General features: G+C 35.4%; 1 protein-coding gene across 21 annotated transcripts in view; it reads right to left on the reverse strand.

Annotated features, from left to right (window-relative positions):
* LOC129767661 (uncharacterized) overlaps positions 1-22,692 on the reverse strand; it is an 83,798-nt gene that overhangs the window by 37,893 nt on the left and 23,213 nt on the right. For all 21 annotated transcript variants that reach the window (XR_008741560.1, XM_055768783.1, XM_055768782.1 and 18 more), the window contains 3 exons: positions 15,212-15,355; positions 3,026-3,187; positions 2,259-2,435 (listed from right to left, as the gene is read on the reverse strand). Coding sequence is in view for 20 of the 21 variants with exons in the window: in XM_055768783.1 (XP_055624758.1) it covers positions 2,259-2,435; positions 3,026-3,187; positions 15,212-15,355 (483 nt within the window). In the remaining variant the exon portion in view is untranslated. The remainder of the gene's footprint in view (positions 1-2,258; positions 2,436-3,025; positions 3,188-15,211; positions 15,356-22,692) is intronic.

Raw genomic sequence — 22,692 nt, forward strand, 5'->3', positions numbered from 1 at the left:
CTTCATAAAACGATGTTTTAATCCATAATCTATCGAAAAAAAACACAAAAACTTATTGTTTGTTCCCAGTGTTTAAAAAACCAACATCAAGCTTAATTGCCCCATGTTGATATCCTAGGCATTACTGTCCCACCATATGCATTTTATGTAGATCCATAATAAATGAATCAGTTCAAGTACAAGAATTTTATGTCACGCTTTTAGCCGGACTAATGTTCTCATAAAAACACAAATAAAAAAAGTTTAACAAAACACGTGTCCACCTAATTGTGTCATGCCTAATTACATTGAGATTTATATTCTGTAAAGGTTTTGCAGATCACTCATTTCTCTGTAAAACGATGTTTTTATGCATAGTCAACATCAAAATCAATTGTTCCATGTTGATATTATAGGCATAACTGTCGAATTTTAAGCCTGTAATCAAGCTTGATTCAAGTGAGAAGATTTTGTCACATTTCATTAAACAATAGTTTACTGCTTATAAAAAACCGATGTATTGCTAAATTGAAATGCTTGAAGCTTCTGGTGTCAAATATGGCAGAAAACTTTGATTGCGTTTCTCTCAGTTGCTGATTTTGGAACATGGGAAAACTATGCGTAGAACGACAGTAAAGGTATCTCTGTTTTCCACTGAATAATTGTACTCCAATATTAAATAATACGTGTCACCGTAGAGAATCACCTCGACCATAAAATATTAGATATATAAATATATTAGGCAATTATCAAACAGAAGAAGAGTGGACAGGTGACTCGAGATATGGAGAGAAATGGAGAGATGACCGCTCAGGTACCGAGTCAACAGAGTGTCCAAAATATGAAGAAAAGGTCGAGATTCAATCAAAACCTAATCGGAATATTTTTTCACTAATTTTCCATTCAAATTCAATTAATTGCCTTCATTTTGAGAACTCAATATTTCCATTTTTTGCGTCCAGAAAATTAAATGAACTTTATGCTTTAAACAAACTCAAGCTTTACACGAGAGTTGTGTTCGATCTAGCTTGTGTTTTATTAAAGAGTTTATTCTATAATTTCAATGCATTCTGAAACAATATCTAAAATGATGGAGAAACGGATAGAACAATGTCGTAGTTCTACGTCAACGTCATTTCTAAAATAATTAGATTAATTATTATTACAATTATTAAGATTGTAGGATGTTATAAGATTGATAAGGACCCCCCACAATTTTTGTTTAAAAATTATTTTTTAAATGAATACGCCCGGCTGTACTTGTTGCGATTGATAACACATGATCTGGGTGGCTGAGGTCTTCCATATAGGTCGATTCTGGAGAATGAGGAATGTGGAATTCAATGTGGACGTGAAATTCAAGATGCGGCATTTATTCTCAATTGTATTTTTTCTAAGATTTTTTTTAACACTAGGATTACGGACGTATCTTCTATACCATCTTTACGAACACGCGTTAATTTGAAGGAAGGAAAGAGAAAATAGACATCAATATATATTTACCTCGATCAATACAGAAGGTGAAATATGTGGAGATGGAATATTAATTGCGGCCGATTTTTGTAATTTTCCTTATAAAATTCGAAATGCGTCTAAATGAAAACCTAGTGTTAAATAAAGCATAAAAAAACCGTGAAAATTTATTCAAGCTCCAGTTCTTGGGTTATGTTTTATAACCCAAGTACAAATATATCAATAGTTTTAATGGCGATATGCATTCGAATCTACAAAATTAGTCCTTGAATAAGTTGACTTAGTTTTGTCGTGGAAATTATTTTCGAAAAAATGTCATCCAAAATATTGATAATCTAGCAAAAACTATACCCCATAATTCTGGAAACATTTGAATTCCGCATCTCAAAAATTGTTCATCTTTCGAGGAAAATGTGATCCCATTTTATCTTTGTAATAATGGAAATGGCATTGGGTGCAGCCCATAGCTTTATTTCGTTTTTAGTTACTCAGTAGCTTATATTTTCCTGGTTCATCGTGATTAATTTATTTTTCATCGGCTTAACCATAATCTAGAGTGTGAAACTCTTCCCGTGTGTGAGATTTTGTTTTCCATGAATTTTCGAACATTGGCCATTTTTCCTAGGACTTCATACATTGGAAAAACCAGCAAAAAAATCGACTCTGCATATTGTACAATCGCTTCCGTGCTTCATTATTCAGAACAAGTGAGACAAAACTATCCGACCGCGTTTCTCTACGATGAACGATAGAAAATAGGACTGGGAAAAAAAGGAACCCAATAAAAGTAATATTATTTTGTTTACCTGTATCACTGTTGTACAAAATCGGCGGCGCAAGATTGGCATCACCGAAATGTCGGGGTCGAGGATATTTTGTTTTGCTGAATAAGTGCAGGACCATGCAAATGAGACCGGCTAGCACGGCAATGCCACTGGTCACACCGAATAACGTCGGAAGATCCGCAGTTATTGCAGCCATATCTGTAATGGAAAAGAACGGAAATACCAGTAAAGTGGGGGGAAATTACTGCAAACAGTAAGCACCTGATTTGCGTGTTAAGTATATGTATTGTGGATGGGTTCTCGAGGTTGTTTATTGTTCTTGATTTGTACATGTTGCACGAATTCGAGGGCCTCTGTTTGATTTTTAAAATTTGTGTGAATAATTTTTAATTAAATAATTAAAAATAAATTCTTATTACAGTTCAACAATTATCAATTAAAATTCTATAACTGATCGTACGTTGGAATTGACGGGTAAAAAAAACCATTCATCAAATGTGTGGAACAGGTTTTACAATAAATGTGTCCTTGTACGCATCCTGAAGATGGTACTATCTTTAAAACCAAAGTAAAATTGTAGCGCGCCAATTATGAGAATCAAGATAGCTGAGCAACTTCTCATTTCTCAGAAAAAAATGAATGTTTGCCGTTTTGGAAACACACCATTGAAAACTATGTTTTATTTCCGTTATCGGGCTTTTTTGAATCCTGGAAAATTAGCGGGCTTTTATTTCACTTTATGTCATTTGCTATGCTTTCTAAATCGTGTAGAATAAATGATATCTTACCTTGAGTACAGAAGACACGTTTGGTTGGCCTCGAGTAGCTTACGGAATGGAAACCGGGCGCACACTGGCAGATGGCGTTGTGTTTTATTTGTACGCAAAGCGAGTTTGCGTCATTGTAGAGACAGGTTTGCTCATAGAAACATTGTTCACCCAACTTTTTGGCTGCTCGTTGTGATGTTCGAATGTCCGATTGCGATTTTGGAAAGAGAAATATGCAGCAGAATATAATACAATATTTTTAATTTGAAATGACACTATATTTTCCATTTTGTATTAAACACTTGTTATAGGTATATTAAACATGTATTATTTGTTTTTATGTTTTAAGAGTTTTAAAGAATAAGTTTCCGTTATGCACTGGAATGTGAAACAAATACAAATATGACATGATTATACCGTATGCATCAAAAATTAACTGATTTTTAGCAATTTTTCATGCGATTACCTATTATTCCAATTATTTAGTGGCAGGGTCACCATATCTACAGAATAATCTGTATTTTTACAGATTTTTTGACTTTTTGAAACCGAGCTTTTGTATATACAGATTGAAGTTTTTTTAGATTTCATACATAATCTACAGATTTTTCAAAATATCGTTCCAATAATAGTTATGATATGATGTTGATAGTATTTTTTCCCATTTCACATATTTTATTCATATAGCTTTTGAATTTGTTTAAATGAGATTCATCTTTTTTCGATATTCATATGTAGCATGATGTCCTACATTCTGATAGAAACGCCATTGAAAAAACTTTACTTTTCCGCAACTACTCCTCCACTCTCATGCCTTGAGAAAGGTATTCGACCTCTCGCCGTCCAGTCCGCCCAGCAAACGATGTTCACAAGTCCTCACGAAGAATGTTTAAATAGATAAATAACCCCGTTCATATTTATCTTACTAAAGCAGAGAGGATGTATATTTCAAATGTGCGCTCATACTTCCGTGAAAATTTATAATTTATAATTTGCTTTGAAACTACCTTTTTAAAGATTGAATAGATATTTTCGATCCATTTCAATCCAATCCAACCATTGGACGTTTTGATGCAGAATTACGTTTTCAGGAACATATGAGGAGTACATATAAGAAAAGAAGAGATAGGTCCCATCGGGAAAATTGTACAATTTGGAGTACTTTATGCTCAGATATTTCATGATAGATACATGATGTTTTTGCACCGATCGAGTTAGACACTCCCTAGCAAATTATTGCAACACAAATATTAAATTTCCTATAGATAATTAAATAAAGTTCAGCTGAAAAGTTTAAAAGGTAACACAGTAGAACTTTTTTTTTTTTGTAAAATTCAATTTTATTCTTCAACATACAGTGATACAGCGATTATAGCGATCTTGCAACTTTTCGATACCATTTTTATAGTACTCTTTCGGTTTTTCCAAAACAGGACTCAGTTATCTTCAATATACGACGTAGATTACAGTTTCGGTAATCACTTCATTATCGGTCTTAAATTTCTTGCCAGCGAGTAATCTCTTCAGGTCTGCGAACAGAAAATAGTAGCTGGTAGTAGCAGATCTGGAGAATACGGTGGATGCGGAAGCAATTCGAAGCCCAATTCATGCAATTTTGCCATCGTTTTCATTGATTTGTGCCTTTTCCATTTTTTTCACAATAACAAAAGTTGCTTCACTCGCAATGCTGTAACTCACGAACCAATCGACCGACTGGCCGCTGTCCAATTTTGACACGTATCCATTGAAAGATGGTGATTTGTGATAGTCAAGTAGATTTTTGCAAGAGGCGCAATCGAACTTTTCAGCCGAACTATTATATTAAAATAGCGTTGAAAATAAAGTTTCTAATTTCCCATATATTCATGTAGACCGCCAGGCGTTTTCTTAACACGGACTATAAAATCGTTCTGATCCGCGTTGGAAAAACACAATGCAATCTAGACATTTATGGCTATCTTTCGCACAGCTCGAAGCGAGAAGAAGGGATTAACTCCATTCTCCATTCCGTAAATATGGAAGTTCAAACCATTGAAAATGCTGAATTCGCCCGCAACAAAATGGCTCTCACTGGATCCTATCGTTTAACATAAACGTGAGAGATTAAAGTTCGATCGGAACCAAAAAATAAAACGAAGTTTAAATCATTTGAACGAATTAGTGACTAAACCTATTTTTTAACTACGTTTTACAATTGATTGTTGAATTGAACAAAACAAACTGAAACATCCGAATTCACTCAGATCCGAAGAGATTCTGGAAAACATCTGAAGATATCTACGTCGGTGTTGAAACTGTAGAAACAGGAGTTACTGAACTGGACGAGAACAAAACAATAGCTTTCAGAACCATGTGCTGAAACATCAAATGCTTGAACGAAGAAAGTTTGAATAAAGAATAAAAAAAATAAATAAAATCATAGCCGATTAATTTACCTAGAATGAAAAATAATTCCTGTCTTGATCGTAGCCTAAGCATCAGTTTCATAGTAACTTTATGTAGAGGTAGTGGAGCAAATTGGTCATGGAGGGCAAAGTGGTCACCTGATTGTTTGGTAGTATAACTATTGACTATAGATGTCGTATTGATAGTCACTTTATGTTTGAAGAATGTAATGACTTGCGAGTCAACGTGTACTTCAGTAGAGCTGTCGCATTTTAAAATATAAATGAAAAAAAAAACAGAAATTGCTCTCTCGATAGCCATGCGGCCGTAGCTCTGTGCGCAAGGTATCTAAGGAATTTCTCGTGAGATTTAGTTTATTCAATCTGGTATGTTGGACAAATCATCAGTTTGAACGACTGTTCATATATTTCAGTAGAAATAAACAGGTATTTTGTGTAATCTCGGTGATTAATCAGCATAAAAAATACCTTGAAGTTTGGGGGCAAAGTGTTCATAGGTGAATAACGACCTACAATATTCTGTTCACTAAAGCTGATATACCTCATCACGTTCTACTCTTGAAGAAGTTCCTTTTGTGGCATTGACCCTGGAAAAATATGCCACAGCAACTAAACCAAGCTCCATTATGCGGAACGTTATGTGTTTCTCACTACGTTTTTTGCATGCATGAGAAAATTTAAATTGAAACTTTAAGTGAATGGGCCAAGCTTATTTCATACATGTACCTACTACAGTGATAGACATTCGTTTAGCCGCACTTGAAAAAAAAACTTGAAACACTTACAAAACAACTAGGAATGTTCTTTTTATCGGGATACTTACTTGCTGTAGAGATAGTATATTTAAGTCACTTTTATTGAAAGAACGTGCGTCACAACTGGTGGATATAAATATATGCGTCACATCGGTGGATATAAATATTCAAACGTCGTTTTTTCCCGAGACATACGTTTAGCCGCAGGGCATAAAAATCGAGTTTTCGCATAATCACCAAGCCTTTATCTGTGTTTTTTGAAAAAATATTAGGGAATGTTACAATTTACAAGATAAATATTAGATGTGCAAGTTGATCAGATTAGTGATTTACGTAGAATTTCAAGGAATGGCGAAAGGTATTCTATTGACGGAAGAGGGGCGGAAAATAATAAAGATATTCAGTGAAAAAAAAATTTCTAATCGCTCGATCGTAAAAAAATTGGTCTATCTGAGAAAGTGGCACGGAATTTCTTTAAATAGTGCCAGAAATATGGGATGTAACGACCAACAAATGGGAACACCAAAGTTACTTTGCGTTTTGAAAGTCGAATAAGACACGAAGCAACCAGGAAACGATGTCATGCTCATACATTAAGGCAGAATCGGTTGTTCCAGTAACGAAGAAGCATATTGCGCGCATCTTGAATGAGTCACCAAACATCATGTGGAAGAAACTTCAAGGGAAGCCGAAACTGACCGCCACCCATAAGCAGAACAATCTCATTTTCGCCCGGCAATACATGGAATGGAAACTATAATGCAGAAATGTTGTATTTTCCGGCGAAAAAAGTTCAAATTGGATGGTCTGTTAAAGTTGCTATTGGTACAATTTAAGTCAACGGCATGTCGTGAGATCGAAGCGAAACTTTGGGGGCGGAAGTATGACAGTGTGGGGAGCCGTTTCCTCTCACAGCAAGCTTCTCATTTGTTTCATTTTCACCCGAATGAACTCCGAAAAGTATCTTCAATTACTGGAGGACGTTTTGATTGGTCATATTGAGAATAACGCTACCGAGGATGTCGTTTTTTTCAGCAGGATTATGCATAGATCCACGTTTCAAAGCAACCGAAGGCATGGTTTGCCAAGAAGGACATTCCGCTTCTTGAATGACCTGCTGGCAGTCGATTGCAATCCCATAGAGAACTTATGGAGAATATTGGCCGAGATGGTCTATGCAAACGGATGACAATTTGACAACATTTCCAGTCTCAAGGCAGTAATTCAGGAATGTTGGGCTACAATCAATGTGGCAATACTTTAAAAGCTGTCTGACTCGATGCTAAATCGAGTTTTCAAAGTGATCCGAAATGGAGGTGGGCACACTAAATATTAGCTACCGATTGGACTCGAAATTTGCTGCACAAATTTTCTTTTATTGAAATTTTAGGATACAGCTAAACGAATGTCCACCCTGATTCCACATATCTGAATTACTAAAACAAAAAGTGAATTTATACTTTTTTTTAGAATGAATTCGATGAAAATAAACAACAATCGTCTTTTATGGGCAAAACTGTATAAAGAATTGACTTATTTTTAAAAATATTGAGGAATAATAGGATGCGGCTAAACGAATGTATACCACTGTATAGACAAATCTCATGCCAACTCGACTGGCCGTTGGCAGCGCCATCTCAGATAGCGGTGAAACGTTGTGGGTGTAAAGAAATGGGTTATTTAAGCAACTTTAAATACATGAGATATTCGAAAAATAATTAGACTTTTTTTTTGGAAAAAGCCAATTTTTTTTTCCTAATTTTTTACAAAAAAAATATAACTAAACTATGATACCTACAAAACTTATGTTAAAGGATGAAATGTAGGAAAGTTTTAAAATTTTAACAAAAAAATACAAAACAAATTTTTGGAAAAAAATTCCGCTGAAAAAAAAGTTATTTTAAAATTAAAATTAATTTTTCTCAAAAACGTATTTTTTATAAATTACTAAAAATATATATATCAATAGCCCTTACAATTTCCAACAAGTCGTTCATACATCGGAAGATGGGCACTTTTACAGGGAAAAAGTTTTTCTAACAACTTTTTTATATTTTCTTTGAAAAAAATACAACTAATCCTAATTTTGTTTAAAGTCAAGATAGCGATACACTATGGACAAAGTTTTAGTTCTTATTAAAATATGAACTTTTGTCCAAGACATGAACTTTCTATCAGTTATAGTTTTTGGAATATAAGTCATTTTTGTATGAAGACTCCTAAAACAAATAATGTTTTGCTCGTAACATTTTTGTGTGTAAATTCTCACGTTTGACATGTTCTTGACATGTTTCTAAATAGAAAAGTTATCAGAGCATGTAAATTGCGATAATCTATACATAAAAATGTTACGAATTAAACATGAATGATATTTTTTCAAAGAACAAAATTTAAAAAAAAATCATATACACCTAAAATAGACGTAGGAAGAAATTGGAATACAAACTAGAGTAGTACTGAATCTCAAAATCAAAAAAAAATTAAATTTAATTTAAAAAATTTTTTTGTACTTGATTTTTCGATGAAAAATTAGTTTGAAGATATTTATCGATACACTTTTGTAAGATGTACAGGGTTTTCCAACTTCAAATTCCGAAAGTAAATTGAAATAAAACACACTTAGAATTCGAATTTCGATGAAACTTTTATTTCAAATTAAAGTTTGGTTTATGCCATTATGTGTGAAATACAACATCATTCGAATGTCCACCTAGGGCTTCCTCGCACACCTTGATCCGGAACAGGTAATTTTCGATGACTCTTCGGCACATTTGGGGCGGTATCTCGGTCATAACTTCACGAATGTTGTCTTTCAAATTCATTTTTCATCATTTCATCATCATTCATCAATTTCAATTGTTCAAGAGTTTGCGGAAAGTTGACATAGACACGGTATTTTGCATAACCCCACAAAAAAAAGTCTAGTGGGTTCAAATCGCATGATCTGGACGGCCAATTGGCATCACCAAAACGCGAAATTATGCGTCCCTCAAATTTCGTTCGCAATATGGCCATGTTCGGTCGTGTTGTGTGGCACGTGGCGCCGTCCTGCTGAAACCATATGTCATCCGTATCCATATCATCAATTTGTGGCAAAAAAAAATCGGTTAACATGCGGCCATAGCGCTCACCATTCACAGTTATCGTCTCGCCATCCTCATTTTCAAAGAAATACGGCCCGATGACTCCACCAGACCATAATGCGCACCAAACAGTGACTTTTGGCGGATGCAATGGCCTCTCAACAATCACGTGTGGATTTTCTGAGTCCCATATACGGAAATTTTGGGTGTTCACATAGCCACCGAGCTCGAAATGTGCCTCATCTCTGAAGAAAATTTGATGCGAAAATTCAGCATTTTGCTGCTGTTGTTCGTTCACCCAATCGACGTATGCCCGACGCATTCCATGGTCACCACGCTCTAATTTTTGTACCAATTGGACTTTATATGGATGTAGGTGCAAATCCAAATGCAAAATTCGCCACAATGATGTGTTTGACAAGCCCAATTGCTGAGCACGCCGTGGAATCGAAACATTCGGGTCATCCTCCACACTGGCAGCAACAGCAGCAATATTTTCGGCTGAACGCACATTACGATGATGCACAGGTTTCACAATATCCGCTACGGATCCAGTTTGTTCGAATTTACACACTACATTAGCGATTGTGTGCTCTGTAGGCCGTCCATGACGACCAAAATCCGTCCGTAATGCTCGAAAAACATTTGCCGGTTTTTCATTATTTTTATAGTATAATTTAACAAAATCCCGGCCAGGAGGATGGCGTGAAATAAACGAAAAAGTACGTTTTTCGATTTAGATTCTATGTCAAACCACATAGGGCTTCAAATAAACCGTCAAAATTTCTTATTTAATATCCTATACAATATTTGCCGTACAATTGGTGATTTGGTTTGGGGGCACTTTTTACTCACTTACCCGGCCAGGCCCTTTAGTACAGATTTCAATACAGATTTTTTGAGAAAAAACTAAGATAAAAAGATCTTTTCAGAGCAAAAACACAGATTTTATCATGGCAACCCTGCTTAGTGGTGAATCCAACTATGTATCACCAATCGGTACACCCAAACTAGAGTTGGCAGAGACTATATCTTCTTTGACAGAGTTTGATAACATTTGAGAACATAATGACAGCTAAACACAGTCGACGACGTGGAAATCCGGATTTGCGAGCATCATTATCTTGACATTTCATATAAATGCATGATGTTGATGTTTTACCTCACGGACTTCGATACTGACTTGCCAGATTTGCGTGCCTGTAAATAAACTTCTGAAATTCTTGGAATGTGTTTTATTTCTGTTTCCATGTTTAGATTTTATGAATAATTTTATTTTTCTGTTTCCATGTTTAGATTTTATGAATAATTTTATTTTTCTGTTTCCATGTTTAGGTTATGAGAAGGATAACGGGCTTGCAGCCTTTAGTCTAATAAACATTATATATTTATAAAAAGTATAAATGAAAGCATTTGGTTTGAAAAACTATTTCTGATTTTAATAGCAAAATACGGTACTTTTCGCAATGCAAATCAATACCTCAAAGTAAACTGACAATGTGATGTTGAGAGAGTGGATGAAACATAACGTTTTAGAAGTTTTTTAATGTTCTAGACAAGGTAGTTTTGCGCTAGCAAACGGGACAGCCACTTTAGTCTAAGTTATGTGTTTCTTCACATTTCGCTAAGAAATTTGGAGAATGAGAAGATCAAGGAAAATCACAGGCGGCAAAAACATCATGTGTTAACTCAAGGTACAGTAGAACCCCTATTATCCACGGAATAGTCGGGCAAACTAACCGTAAATAACGAAAATCGCGGATGACGCAACAAGGGACTAAAAATCAGGTGCAAACACGAAAACAAAGAAGTTTTAACAGGAAAACTATGTTTTATCAATACTATTAATCTATAAGGTCGTGTACACCAATGGCCAAATAATGCAAAAGCCATGACCAAAACAGAAGAGCATGGGCTTACCCTTCATTAACAAATCCGGAAAGGTCTATTGATTTACTATGTACCTCACTGTCGCAAATAATCCGCACCACGGATCACCCGCTTCCGGGATAATCGGGGTTCTACTGTATACTGTGAATATAAGCTCTAAATTATGCATAGTCTTCTTTATAGACTAAAAATATTTGCTTGCTGATGTTATAACTTGATAATATTTTCGCAAACTAATAAAACTGGTATCTCTGAAACTGAAAGGAACAGCCTGTATTTGTAAAGCGAGTGTTATGAGGTGTTTTTGAGAAGGAAAAACAAAGTTTAAATTGTAAACTATACAATTTAAAATTCGTTCCTTTTATTTTCCGAATCTAATTAGTATTCCATGTGGATGTAAATCACTTTCTTTTTGCAAATGGTGAGAAAATCTTATGCGAAAATTGTGCCTGAAATTGATTTTATATTATAATAATTTTTAGTAGAAATATCCGATAATTTAGAGGAAATAGGTTAAGTTAGGGTCAGGACTACGTGCTTCAAGTAATTAAAGAATGCCAAATTGAAATTACAATTCAAATTTTACCAATTTAAAATTGCCTTTGAGCCTTCTAGGATCCCAAACTCGAATGTCGCCACTAGTCATCGCGGATACTTTCGTTGTCCCGAGTTGATGACGATATTGACCGTGTATGGTGGCAAAATATTGATTGAGGTTAGATCGGAAAGGAAAGCCTGGCTGTCATGATATTGAAGACAGTTATTGTCAATAATTTTGATCGTGTAAGGTGCTCATTAGACTGAATGTCAGCTTGGAATCGTACAAAAAAAAAACAAACGTTGCCAAGCAGTGGGCGCCGTGTATGTGGCAAAGTAAACGAAAAGTGCCAAAGTATGGTACCGTTCCGAATCATATTTCGGACAACATCATATTTCAGACACTTTGTTGTACTCAAATACAAAATGCACTGATGATATAACTATAAAATCATATCACAATTGCTTCTTTAGAGTAATCCCTTGGTTTCACTATCATTTCATATGAGAACCACATTTGAATTATAACATAATCGGCAAAAATATGACAAAACTACTCTCGTTCATCAATATTTAAATTTCCAGTGTTGCATCAGTTCTCACCATCGTTAACAGTTTACTGTGATTGGTTGGTAAATGTTCCGCAGTTGACTATACAATATAATCAAGGGTTATGTAATTTTCGTTCAAAAAATTACAAAATAAAGTGACCGAAATTTGAATTTAATTTGTCCGAAATTTGATTTTTTTTATAAATAGTGTCCGGGGTTTGATTCTTATTCGCTTCATTTGAAAAGTGTTTTATTCGATGATTTTTTAATGTTTTCAATAGAATAGGTACCAAAGTAGAAAGCTTAAAGGCATATTGAACTAATTTGTTAAAAATATCAACCGAATAATGCATTTGCAAAAAGTTTAGATCTGTTTTCTGCATCATATGCATTAAGCGTCCGAAGTATGATTCAGAACGGTACATGTGTCCCGTAGCGAGAAGATTAATGCGTGTTTTTGTCCTAAGTGCCTCTTATTTTGCTGTATCATATTGAACTTATATGGCTATGGTATAAATATTATGAACAAACTCGCCTCTCGCTTGAGTAAATGATATACCAGTATGGGCAGATAACACATTTTATGAAATTTTTAAGTTCATTTAATGTAATGTCGGTGCTTCCGTGGCCGAGTGATTAGCGGCACACCTACCATTTCGGTGGTTTGGGTTCGATTTCCGTTTTGGTCGGGGAATTTTTCTTCAAACAAATTTCTTCCAACTTACTGTGGTCACGCGTTTTCTAGAGCTTGCCACTCAGAATACATTCAAGGCGTGTTATTTGGCATAGAAATCTCAACTAAGCACTAATAAAAGTGACGCAAGTAATACTACGTTGAGACGGCGGAGTTCCTCTAGGAACGTTAGTACCATTTAAGAAGAAGGAGAATGTAATGTTTGAGGATGTTTAGTATTAATTTCGAGTGTAGGAATCCTGTTGTGTATAGAAAAAAAATAGTCAACTGAATCCTTGTATTTGCAGAAGTCATGCCAAAAACAATCAAACAACTACGTTCGATGTGTTGCTCGTACTGTCAGATCCACCCCGGCACTTTGTTTCAGACGGATATAGCATTTACAGCATAATATCTCTTCTGGAGAAATACAAGAGCGTTCAACGGATGCGTGGTTCCGGCCGCCCGACGGTGCTGCTCGACCGAAAAGAGCAGTAGATCCTGAAGGGGAAGACCGAGTGCACCAAACGGTGAAGAAGTACCTTGTCAAGGTCTAAACAATCGAGCGGAAGCGTCAGTCGTGATTAGCGTCGTAATCAGAGTAATAGGCGTTGTGAGAAGAACTGGTTAAAGGTGGGATCGGATACTTTATGTCCCTCACCAAGAAGAAAAACGATGACGTCAATTATATTTCCGACATCAATTTCTCGAAGAAGGTTCTTCTGTGGCTGACGATCAGCGAGAAGTTAATGTCCAAGTCACTAATCTATCATTCAGGGTATTGCAGCGAAGTGCCTTCTGAAAGCTGCAGCCACCATAGACCGTTGTACCGAAGACCTCAAAAACCTTCCAAACGTCCCCCAGTTACGATCGATAGAACATTTTTGGACGTATCTGAAACGAAGGATATACTCCAATAATTTCGTGGTCAAAACAGTGAAACAGTTGAACCATCTTTCCATCGACTATGGCTAAGGCTGCTTGACAACATGTCAAAGCATTTTTGTAGAAAGTTCAATAAACGTAGGTTAACATTCGTGCCTCTCACGCTAAATATCACGAGTTCAATTCTCACTCCCGACATTCTTCCTTCGTAATGGAAGTGAAGCCATGGTTTACTTACAGTTTACTGTGATTGGTTGGTAAATGTTCCGCAGTTGACTATACAATATAATCAAGGGTTATGTAATTTTCGTTCAAAAAATTACAAAATAAAGTGACCGAAATGGTCCGAGTGACGAACCAGCCATAAGGTTGAAAGTTGCTATAATACAGAAAAAAAGAAATAAAAATAAAATAAAATAAACATAGGATTCAATGGATTATCTTTTGTAGTTTTTTTCAACGCCATCCGAAATTAGTCCTTTTTTAATGCATACGTTAACGTACAAGAGATGATTTACGTCCCTAAAACAGCCAATTTTCCAAATTTCTCAACGCCTCGCTCAATTAAAAAACACTGAGCTCTGGTTTAGGTCACAAACCTTTGAAATCAATAAGACTGCAAACAATATCGATGGTCAATTATGTAGGAATTACGTAGAAAATTTCATCAATCAGAATAACCAATAAATTTTGAATCTATATTTCTGCTGGTTTCCAATAAATTCAAGTGGACCGTTTTGTGCGATAGGCGCGTGTTTCACCTATCCATCTCACTGGAAGGAAGGAAGGCTTGGGTTTTAGCCATTTTTTAATGTTTATATTTATCATAACGAAGAAATGAATAATATATAGACCAGATATTGTTCATGCGTTCATATATGTGTCATGGAATGCGCTGAATTTTTTATCCAATATGCTCATAAACATGCTCAGTAGATAAATTAACCACTGACTGCTATCAAGCGCTTAAATGACATGTTCACACCGCGAACAAAATCTCACCGCATAAAGAAATGGCCCAAAAGCTGGGGATGAGACCACGCTATCTTATTTGACCTACACATTCACAACGTTGTGATGTGTTTTTTCCGGCTAGCTGCCGGTTCGTAGTTCCGCTAGTCACATCGCATCGGAGACAGCACCGAACGGAAGCTATTATTTGGCGAAAACGTTGTTTGAACCTGTGCCAAATAGATTGCAAAATGGTCAAACCCAGACCATCATTATATAGGAGGAACATATCTCTCTCAGTGTCATTATTATGGTCGGTGATTACTCTTGAAGAAGACCGCATTTCTATCGCATGTCGAGTTTCGTTTTCGTGTGAAATTTGTCGCAACGAGGAAACAAGGTTCAATCATTGAACGTTTTTGGGTTTTTGGTTATATATCCATCAATGCATGCAAAAACTTAGAAAAAAAAACTTACGCTTGGCACATCCTTTCAGCAATCCAACCAGGACTACGTAATCTTTTTCGCAGCTGCACGTGTTGGTGGAGGGATCACAGTACACGTGATGCAGCTTGGCGTGGCACGTAAATTCGCATGGGGCTCCTATATACATTCCTTTTGCTGTTGGAAAAATGAAAATGAAAAATTTCACAATGATGAGTGTGCACAGAACAAGAACAAGATACAGGCAATCAAAATCGATCGGATATCAGGTTTATGTTATTTGTATGTTCCTTTTCAATTCCGCGGAAAAACAATAAGATGATAATGTATATTCCATGCATATTTCCATGGTCGGATCTGATTGAAACAGTTTGAACATATCTCCTTTGTTGCAAATCATGGAATTCTATAAATATAGTGACTGACAATCCGTTGATATCTGTCAACAACATTTTAATGATCGTATTGGGTTTTCCAGCAAGTTCGTGCCATCCTCTCATTGGCTCTCTAAACTCTCAGAACTTATTTGGTTTCTCGTCGGAAAACTGATCAAGGTGTTTTGTTATGCTGACCAACGAGTCGTTTCTCAGGAACTAAGGTGATAATTTTAAAATCTAATATTTAGATTATTATAGCGAATGAGATAGCATATACACTTTGTCCAACTTCTATAAGACCACCCTGATTCCATTTCGTTGCAACACAAAAAGTTAGGATTTCAACATTGTTGAATGCTTAGAATAAAGTATATTTAACGTCAATTTCGTTCAAAAAAGTATTTTGTTTATTTATTGTGCTTAAATATGATAATTTCAGCTGTTCAGTTTCTTTAAGACCATTTCAAAATTCATAAGTTTTATCAATGAAAGATTCAAAACGATTGGCTGATTTACATGTCAATAATTGTCAACCTTGCAATTTCGGCTAATAACCTGGAAATTCGTGTTTCCTTCAGTGTAGATTCTGCGTACAAGGTTTCCCCTTAGATTTTCAACAGGACTCAGGTCTGGAGAGCGAGCCGGCCAGTCCAAAAATTAAGTTTTTGGTTCTTAATACATTGCTTAGATTCCATGGTGGTATGAATAGTAGCATTGTTTTGCTGGAAATTGTTTTTTTTGTGATGATATCCACGCAAAAACGGTTAGAGAGAGGATTCCAGAACATGTATGTTATTCTTGAACGATGTGAGAGCTATCTTCAGCTTTTCGGTTGCACAAAATCCCGCCCAAACCATGCACGAGCCTCCACCAAATTCCTGGTTGAAAAATACTGTTCCTTCTTCCGTAAATCACGCCAGTATCCGTTGAAACCATCAGGACCATCCAAATTGAACTTTTTTCGTCAGTAAAGATAACCAATACATTGGAGAACTTTTCGTATATAGCAAAATGTATTCTTTTGGAAACATTCTTTGTTACAACATACCATTTTCCACTGTCGGTTCATGTGGGCCTTGGCAAAACTTAGACGTCTTCCGATATGAGATGGTGTAAGATGGGGAACTTTAACCTCTTTATGTGAGGATTTTTTACCAAAACATGACGAATTGTCTCCCGAGTAACATTTAAATTGATATAATGCTTTATTTGCATAAGCGATTTTGAGGTATTCTAAGCTGTTCTAGATATTTTCCGCTTATCCCGGCCAAAGAGCTTCGATTTATGTGGAGCTTTCTCCATTTTACCGTATCCTTGATGATTCGCCAAATAATTGAGCACAACTTGATGGGATGAACCAATCCGAGGAGCAATTTGTCTGATACCAACATTTTCTTGGTGAAATGCATTGATTTGTCTTTCTTCTCTCTTCGTGAGCACTTTTCCCTCCGGCATTTTCCAGATTTATTGATCAAAACAACGGAAAATGTAACTGGTCTTGTAGAAACTTGACACTTGAAAAATACAAAAACATTCGTTTACGCTCAGCGCTTGCACACATACATATGAAAATCATGCAATGTATGGTAATAAATTGAAGCATTGTTTGTTTACAATGACACAAAGCAGAAAAATCATCGTCTGGTCTTTTAAAAGTAGGACGGAGTGTACTCTGGGTATCATTACTACATGACCATTCTATTTTTCTTAGTTCCCAGAGATATGTAATAATTCGGTTCAATTTAAGTATATAGTTTATAACACAATAACTACCTTCATTTATAAGACTGGACATTTCAACTTTAACTTTATTAAACGCTCACGCAAAAAAATCGAATAGCTCCAGTCTGATCGGATGGTTTTAGTGTCAAGAAGTACAATTTATAAGAACGTGTATTTTTAGTGAAATCGTATTACTCGGGCAACCGAAGCCTTAATGAAACTTTGTCCTCTTATGATAAGAATCTCAACATTTCTCGTCGTCGGTTATTTCCTCTGGGGGTACGTTAATATTTTATTTTTTTATTGTCGTCAATCTAAATTGTAGACCGATACATTCTTAATACTACTTAAAACTACTTACTTAAAACTAAAAATCTAAAGAGAGCTGGCTGGATAATTTATTCGTTTAATTTAAAAGACGATTTTAACAAGTTACAGAATCAATTTTTTTTATTTATTTATTTCATCAAACCAGCGTAGACTAAATATGCTGCCCAAATATTACAGTGAAATTTAACGATATCTTATGCTATTCAGATAGTCTTTGAGCATTGACCTTGACATGGTTACATCAATTGTTTCACTGTGTTCGTTACAGAGGCTCATCATACGATTAATAGGACTATATTTGGCATAATTCGTTCTTCGATAATCTATGTAAAAAATGTTAGGGTTTCTCAGGTTCCTAATCGGTACGTAAAAATTTAGGTTTCCTAATATTTCTTCTGAGTCCACTCGTTGTGATATGATATCAATAATAAATAGAATCATGGCAGAGTTCCGACGTTCTTTTAGGCTTTTAATATTGATTAGCATACAGCGTGCTTCATATGGAGGTAGATGATATGAAGACCAACCTAGTTTACGAAGTGCAAATAACAAAAATTGTTTTTGTACAGATTCAATTCTGTCTTCGTGTGAAGTTATGTAGGGGGACCATACAATACTACAGTATTCGAGAATTGATCTGACGTATGTAATATACAATGTTTTTATTGTGTACGGATCGTGGAAATGGTAACTAAAGCGTTTAATGAAGCTCAACATATTATTTGCTTTATGGATGATTGTATTATAATGATCCACGAAGGTTAGTTTCGAATCTAAGATCACACCTAAATCTCTTACTCGTTGACATCTACTGATGGGTTGATTACCCAGTATAACATCATTGTTCAATGGTGTTCTTCTTCTTGTAAAAGTAATGAAAGTGCATTTCCTAACATTGAGCTGTAATAAGCTCTTAGTGCACCAATTATAAACTATGTCAACTTCATTTTTGAATGTTTGAGAGTCTTCTTCATTCTTTATTTCCATATACAGTTTCATATCATCTGCGTAGATAAGTGCCTTAACACTGTTAAGAAAAACGCAAACGTCATTAACAAATAAAATGAACAAAAGTGGCCCCAAATGAGAGCCTTGAGGAACTCCGGATGTAACAAATATTGGTTTTGAAATTTCCCCATTAAATCTTACCATTTGGGTGCGGTCAGTCAAATATGATGCCATTTCAATAGCTTGACTTCTATCCCTATTTTTTGAAGTTTAAGAACGAGTAAAGGTATATCAACACGATCGAAAGCCTTACTAAAGTCAGTGTATAGAGCTTCGACTTGATTACCATTATCCATTGCATTCAAAGTGAATGTGACAAATTCCAGCAAATTTGTTGTTGTTGATCGTCCTTTGAAAAAACCGTGTTGCTTATTCGTAATTTGTGTCTTTAGTTGTTGAAAAAGTTTTTGGTTTATTATGGCTTCAAAGAGTTTTGGAATGCAAGAAATAATTGCTACTCCACGATAATTTCTTACATCGGATCTATTACCGGATTTGAATATTGGTACAAGAAAAGAGTTTTTCCATATTTTTGGGAACCTTTCTGATTCCAATGACGTATTGAAAAGCCATAAAAGTGGATGAGTTAATTCAGATGCCAAATTTTTTATAAAAACCGGTGGAATTCCGTCAGGACCTGGCCCTTTCGAGACATCGAGCTTATTTAATGCGTCAAAAATTTCAATGTAAGTTAGTTTTCTGACTCCAACATCACATGGAAATTCTGGAAGAAATGCAAAGAAGTCACGATCTCGGTCCTCCTCAGCTGTTACAATATAAACTTCTTGAAAAAATGTTGCAAAGAGGTTACAAATTTTTTCTGGGTCATTCCCCACGGTATCGTCAAGGTGCATGCGTGATGGAAAACTATTGCTTTTTAATTTTGTTTTTATGTAATTAAAGAAACTTTTCGGGTTAGATGTTATGTCCGACTCTGTTTTTAAGCTGTAATCTTCAAAAGCGCTTTAAACAGTTGAGTTGAGCTGTTCGCAAATGTTCAGATATTTTTGGAGATTAGCGTCAGATTTGTATTTCTTATAAAAATTATGTGCCTTCTGTTTTTTATTTTTTAGATTCTTTATGCTTTGATTAAACCAAATCGGATATTTTGTGTTCATATTTCTCCTTTTTCGTCTTGTTGGTATCTCCTGCTCTATAATTTCATTGATCATCGAGTAAAAAGTCGTCACTGCTACTTCAATGTTTTCCACACTTCTAAATAAATCCTGCCAGTTGATATAGTTAAGCTTACACCTAATTGATTGGTAATTTGCTTTAGTGTAATCAGAGACCTCCTCAAATTCATAATCAAATGGTTTTGGAGTGTTATCTATAAATATAGAATATTCGATAGCTGTGTGGAAAGCTTCATTTTTCCAAAGTGGAGTTAATGATTCGGTCACACAAAAATCTTCGGTCATATTTGTCAACAAGAAATCCAAGAAGCATTTCTGTCGATTCTGAACATTGTTTATTTGATTCAACCCAAGACCGGCTGTTTTATTAAAAATAAATTGCAGAGTCTTATTATCACCAACAACTGGAAGCAAGATAAATTCATTTTCAGAATCAGTGATATAGTCCGCATTTCGTTGATTGAAATCTCCGTATATATGGATTTTTGATTCTGGTTAAGGACCGTTGCTATGTTAATAAGCCACAAAATTTGGAGGAATTTAAAGAAGAAATAATTCGGATTTTCAACAGCATCGAAGTCGTAATGTTAGAGTTGTGCATGAAGAATTTCGTTCACCGTTTAAAACGCGTTATCGAAAAAGGGGGTGGTCACATCAAAAATGTCCTAAATAAGCTTAATTTTCGTTTTTTTTAAATAAAAATCGGTTCACTTTTGAAAAAGTTATTCAAATTTGTTGCGTGAGCGTTTAATCTAAAAGACCCTGTGAAATTCCAGTGTTTCATAACTATGGAACCAGATGGAAAAACTCTCACTCCTTTACAAATCTAACGTCAATTTCACATGAATTACAATAAGTTTCTAATTTTTAAGTCATCGTTAGTTCTCAATTAGTTCAAATAATCCATTCGGGGTGGTTTCGATCAAACTGCGACATCTTGTAGTATGTATCTTGTTCTACGCAGAGGATACTGCTCATTTAACCTCTTCAAATCACTCGTACTGCTTGTAATCGTCATATACCATTCGTACGATCACTCCTCATAAGTTCTTGATAGGGTTTTGATCTGGTAAACAAGCTAACCGGTCCAGAATCTGAAGCTTCTATTACGAATTACAATTAGGAAATTATGTGAAATCGTGTGAAATCGACGTTAATTTTGTGAAGGAGTGAGAGTTTTTCCACTTGTTTCTATAGTTATGAAACACTGGAATTTTAGTTATTTGAATGTTTAGCGCCTGAACACAACGATAAAGTTCGAATGACCAGTCTTATAAATGAAGATAGTTATTGAATTCTACACTATATACTTCAATTGAACCAACTTCTTACATATCTTTGGAAACTCAGAAAAATGGAGTGGTTCTATAGCTATGAAACGCAGTGTAGTAGCCACACTCCGTACAATTATTTTTGGGTCGTAAAAAGACATGCGACCTGGCATTGTCCTGGTGGAACACACTGGATCGATCCTTCGAATTCGTTCCTTCAAATTTCGATCACACTTTCGTAAAGATATTGAGATGATTACAAATTTGGACGATGATTTTGGGCGAAAAAACCTCAGCTTGCAAGAAAAATATAAAAAAAATAGCATCCTTGGTCCCGAAACCAGTTTACAAAAAAAAACTTATACAATCAATAATAACGAAACCAAAATTCAAATTTTGTGCAACTCTGGTATAGTAAGATCAATAATTGGCTAATTGGCTTTAATTTGATATGTCGATCATCTAAATCGGCTCAATAGTTCGAAAGTTATGAATTTGAAAAAAAAGTCATTTTTGAAAAAAAGTGGAAAAATTTGTCACCCTAACAAAAAAATTATAAAATACGGATCCAATGATTTGCGACAAAGAAAAAAAAATCCTCTTTCCCCGAAAATCTGAGAACCACTATATCGGTTTGGTATGGAATGGCTGTATATTAATGTCTATCCGTTGATTTTTTCAACAAGCCAAGCAACGCCCGTGTTTCCTTGAAATACCAGTTATAACCACTACATCGTAAGGAGATTCTATTTCCAGTTTTGTGTCCGCACCTTATCAGTTTCTCCCGCTGGAGTGAATGCCTGCAGTAAAGTAACCATCAATCATTTCAACATTTGCCGCTTCTGCTATGTCGGAAGTGTCTGGGAGAAAATTGGAATACTTCATACGATACAGAGAGGAACGTTCAACGCTCCTGCAAATTTGAATATTACAGACGTCGGCATAATGTTACATATTATGGAAAGCTGCATCTAATGTGGGAAAGTGACTAACGGGAAGACGAGTGTTTCCGACAATGAATCACATTCATGTGTATACACCAGGGGGACTGTTCCTGGATGTGGAAGCACTAGAGTCTATTTCAATTGATTGGCGGGTTCAATATTATCAGAGCCATGTCGTGAGTGTTTGAATGTATATAAAGAATTATGACACGTTATGAAAACTAGTGCCGTACAAATGATATTTTTCATCTCGTACACTCAAATGTAAAAATAGTGATAAGGATAGTTTCTTGTTCTCACTTAATTACCAATTGTCTGGTTTGCATTATAGAAGAGGGTGGTCCTAAATCCAAAATTCCAGCAATCGATTGGTGTGGTTCATGATTGTAACAAATAGAGGCCAAATCTTTCTTCGTCATGTAGGAAATGGTAGTCTTAAGCCGACCCCCGTGGATGTTAGGAATGGCGCTGCCTATAAAATCTCGCATAGTGTCATATGGAAGGTGTCACCAAGCTGATAATTTGCGTTGACTGGTGACATTTTTCCTTTCCTTTCTTTCTAGCGCCATTTTTTGCGTCATCTTGTTTTTCTTCATTCCTCCAATCACAGAATTATATATGTTTTACTGCTTTTCGCTTGAATGTTTAATCCATTTCTATGAATTTGTACTCATACACTTTTGATTACTTGTTGCAAAAATGGCAAGTACCACCAAATTATGGGGG

This window comes from Toxorhynchites rutilus, chromosome 2 (assembly GCF_029784135.1).
Source record: "Toxorhynchites rutilus septentrionalis strain SRP chromosome 2, ASM2978413v1, whole genome shotgun sequence".
NCBI lineage: Eukaryota > Metazoa > Arthropoda > Insecta > Diptera > Culicidae > Toxorhynchites > Toxorhynchites rutilus.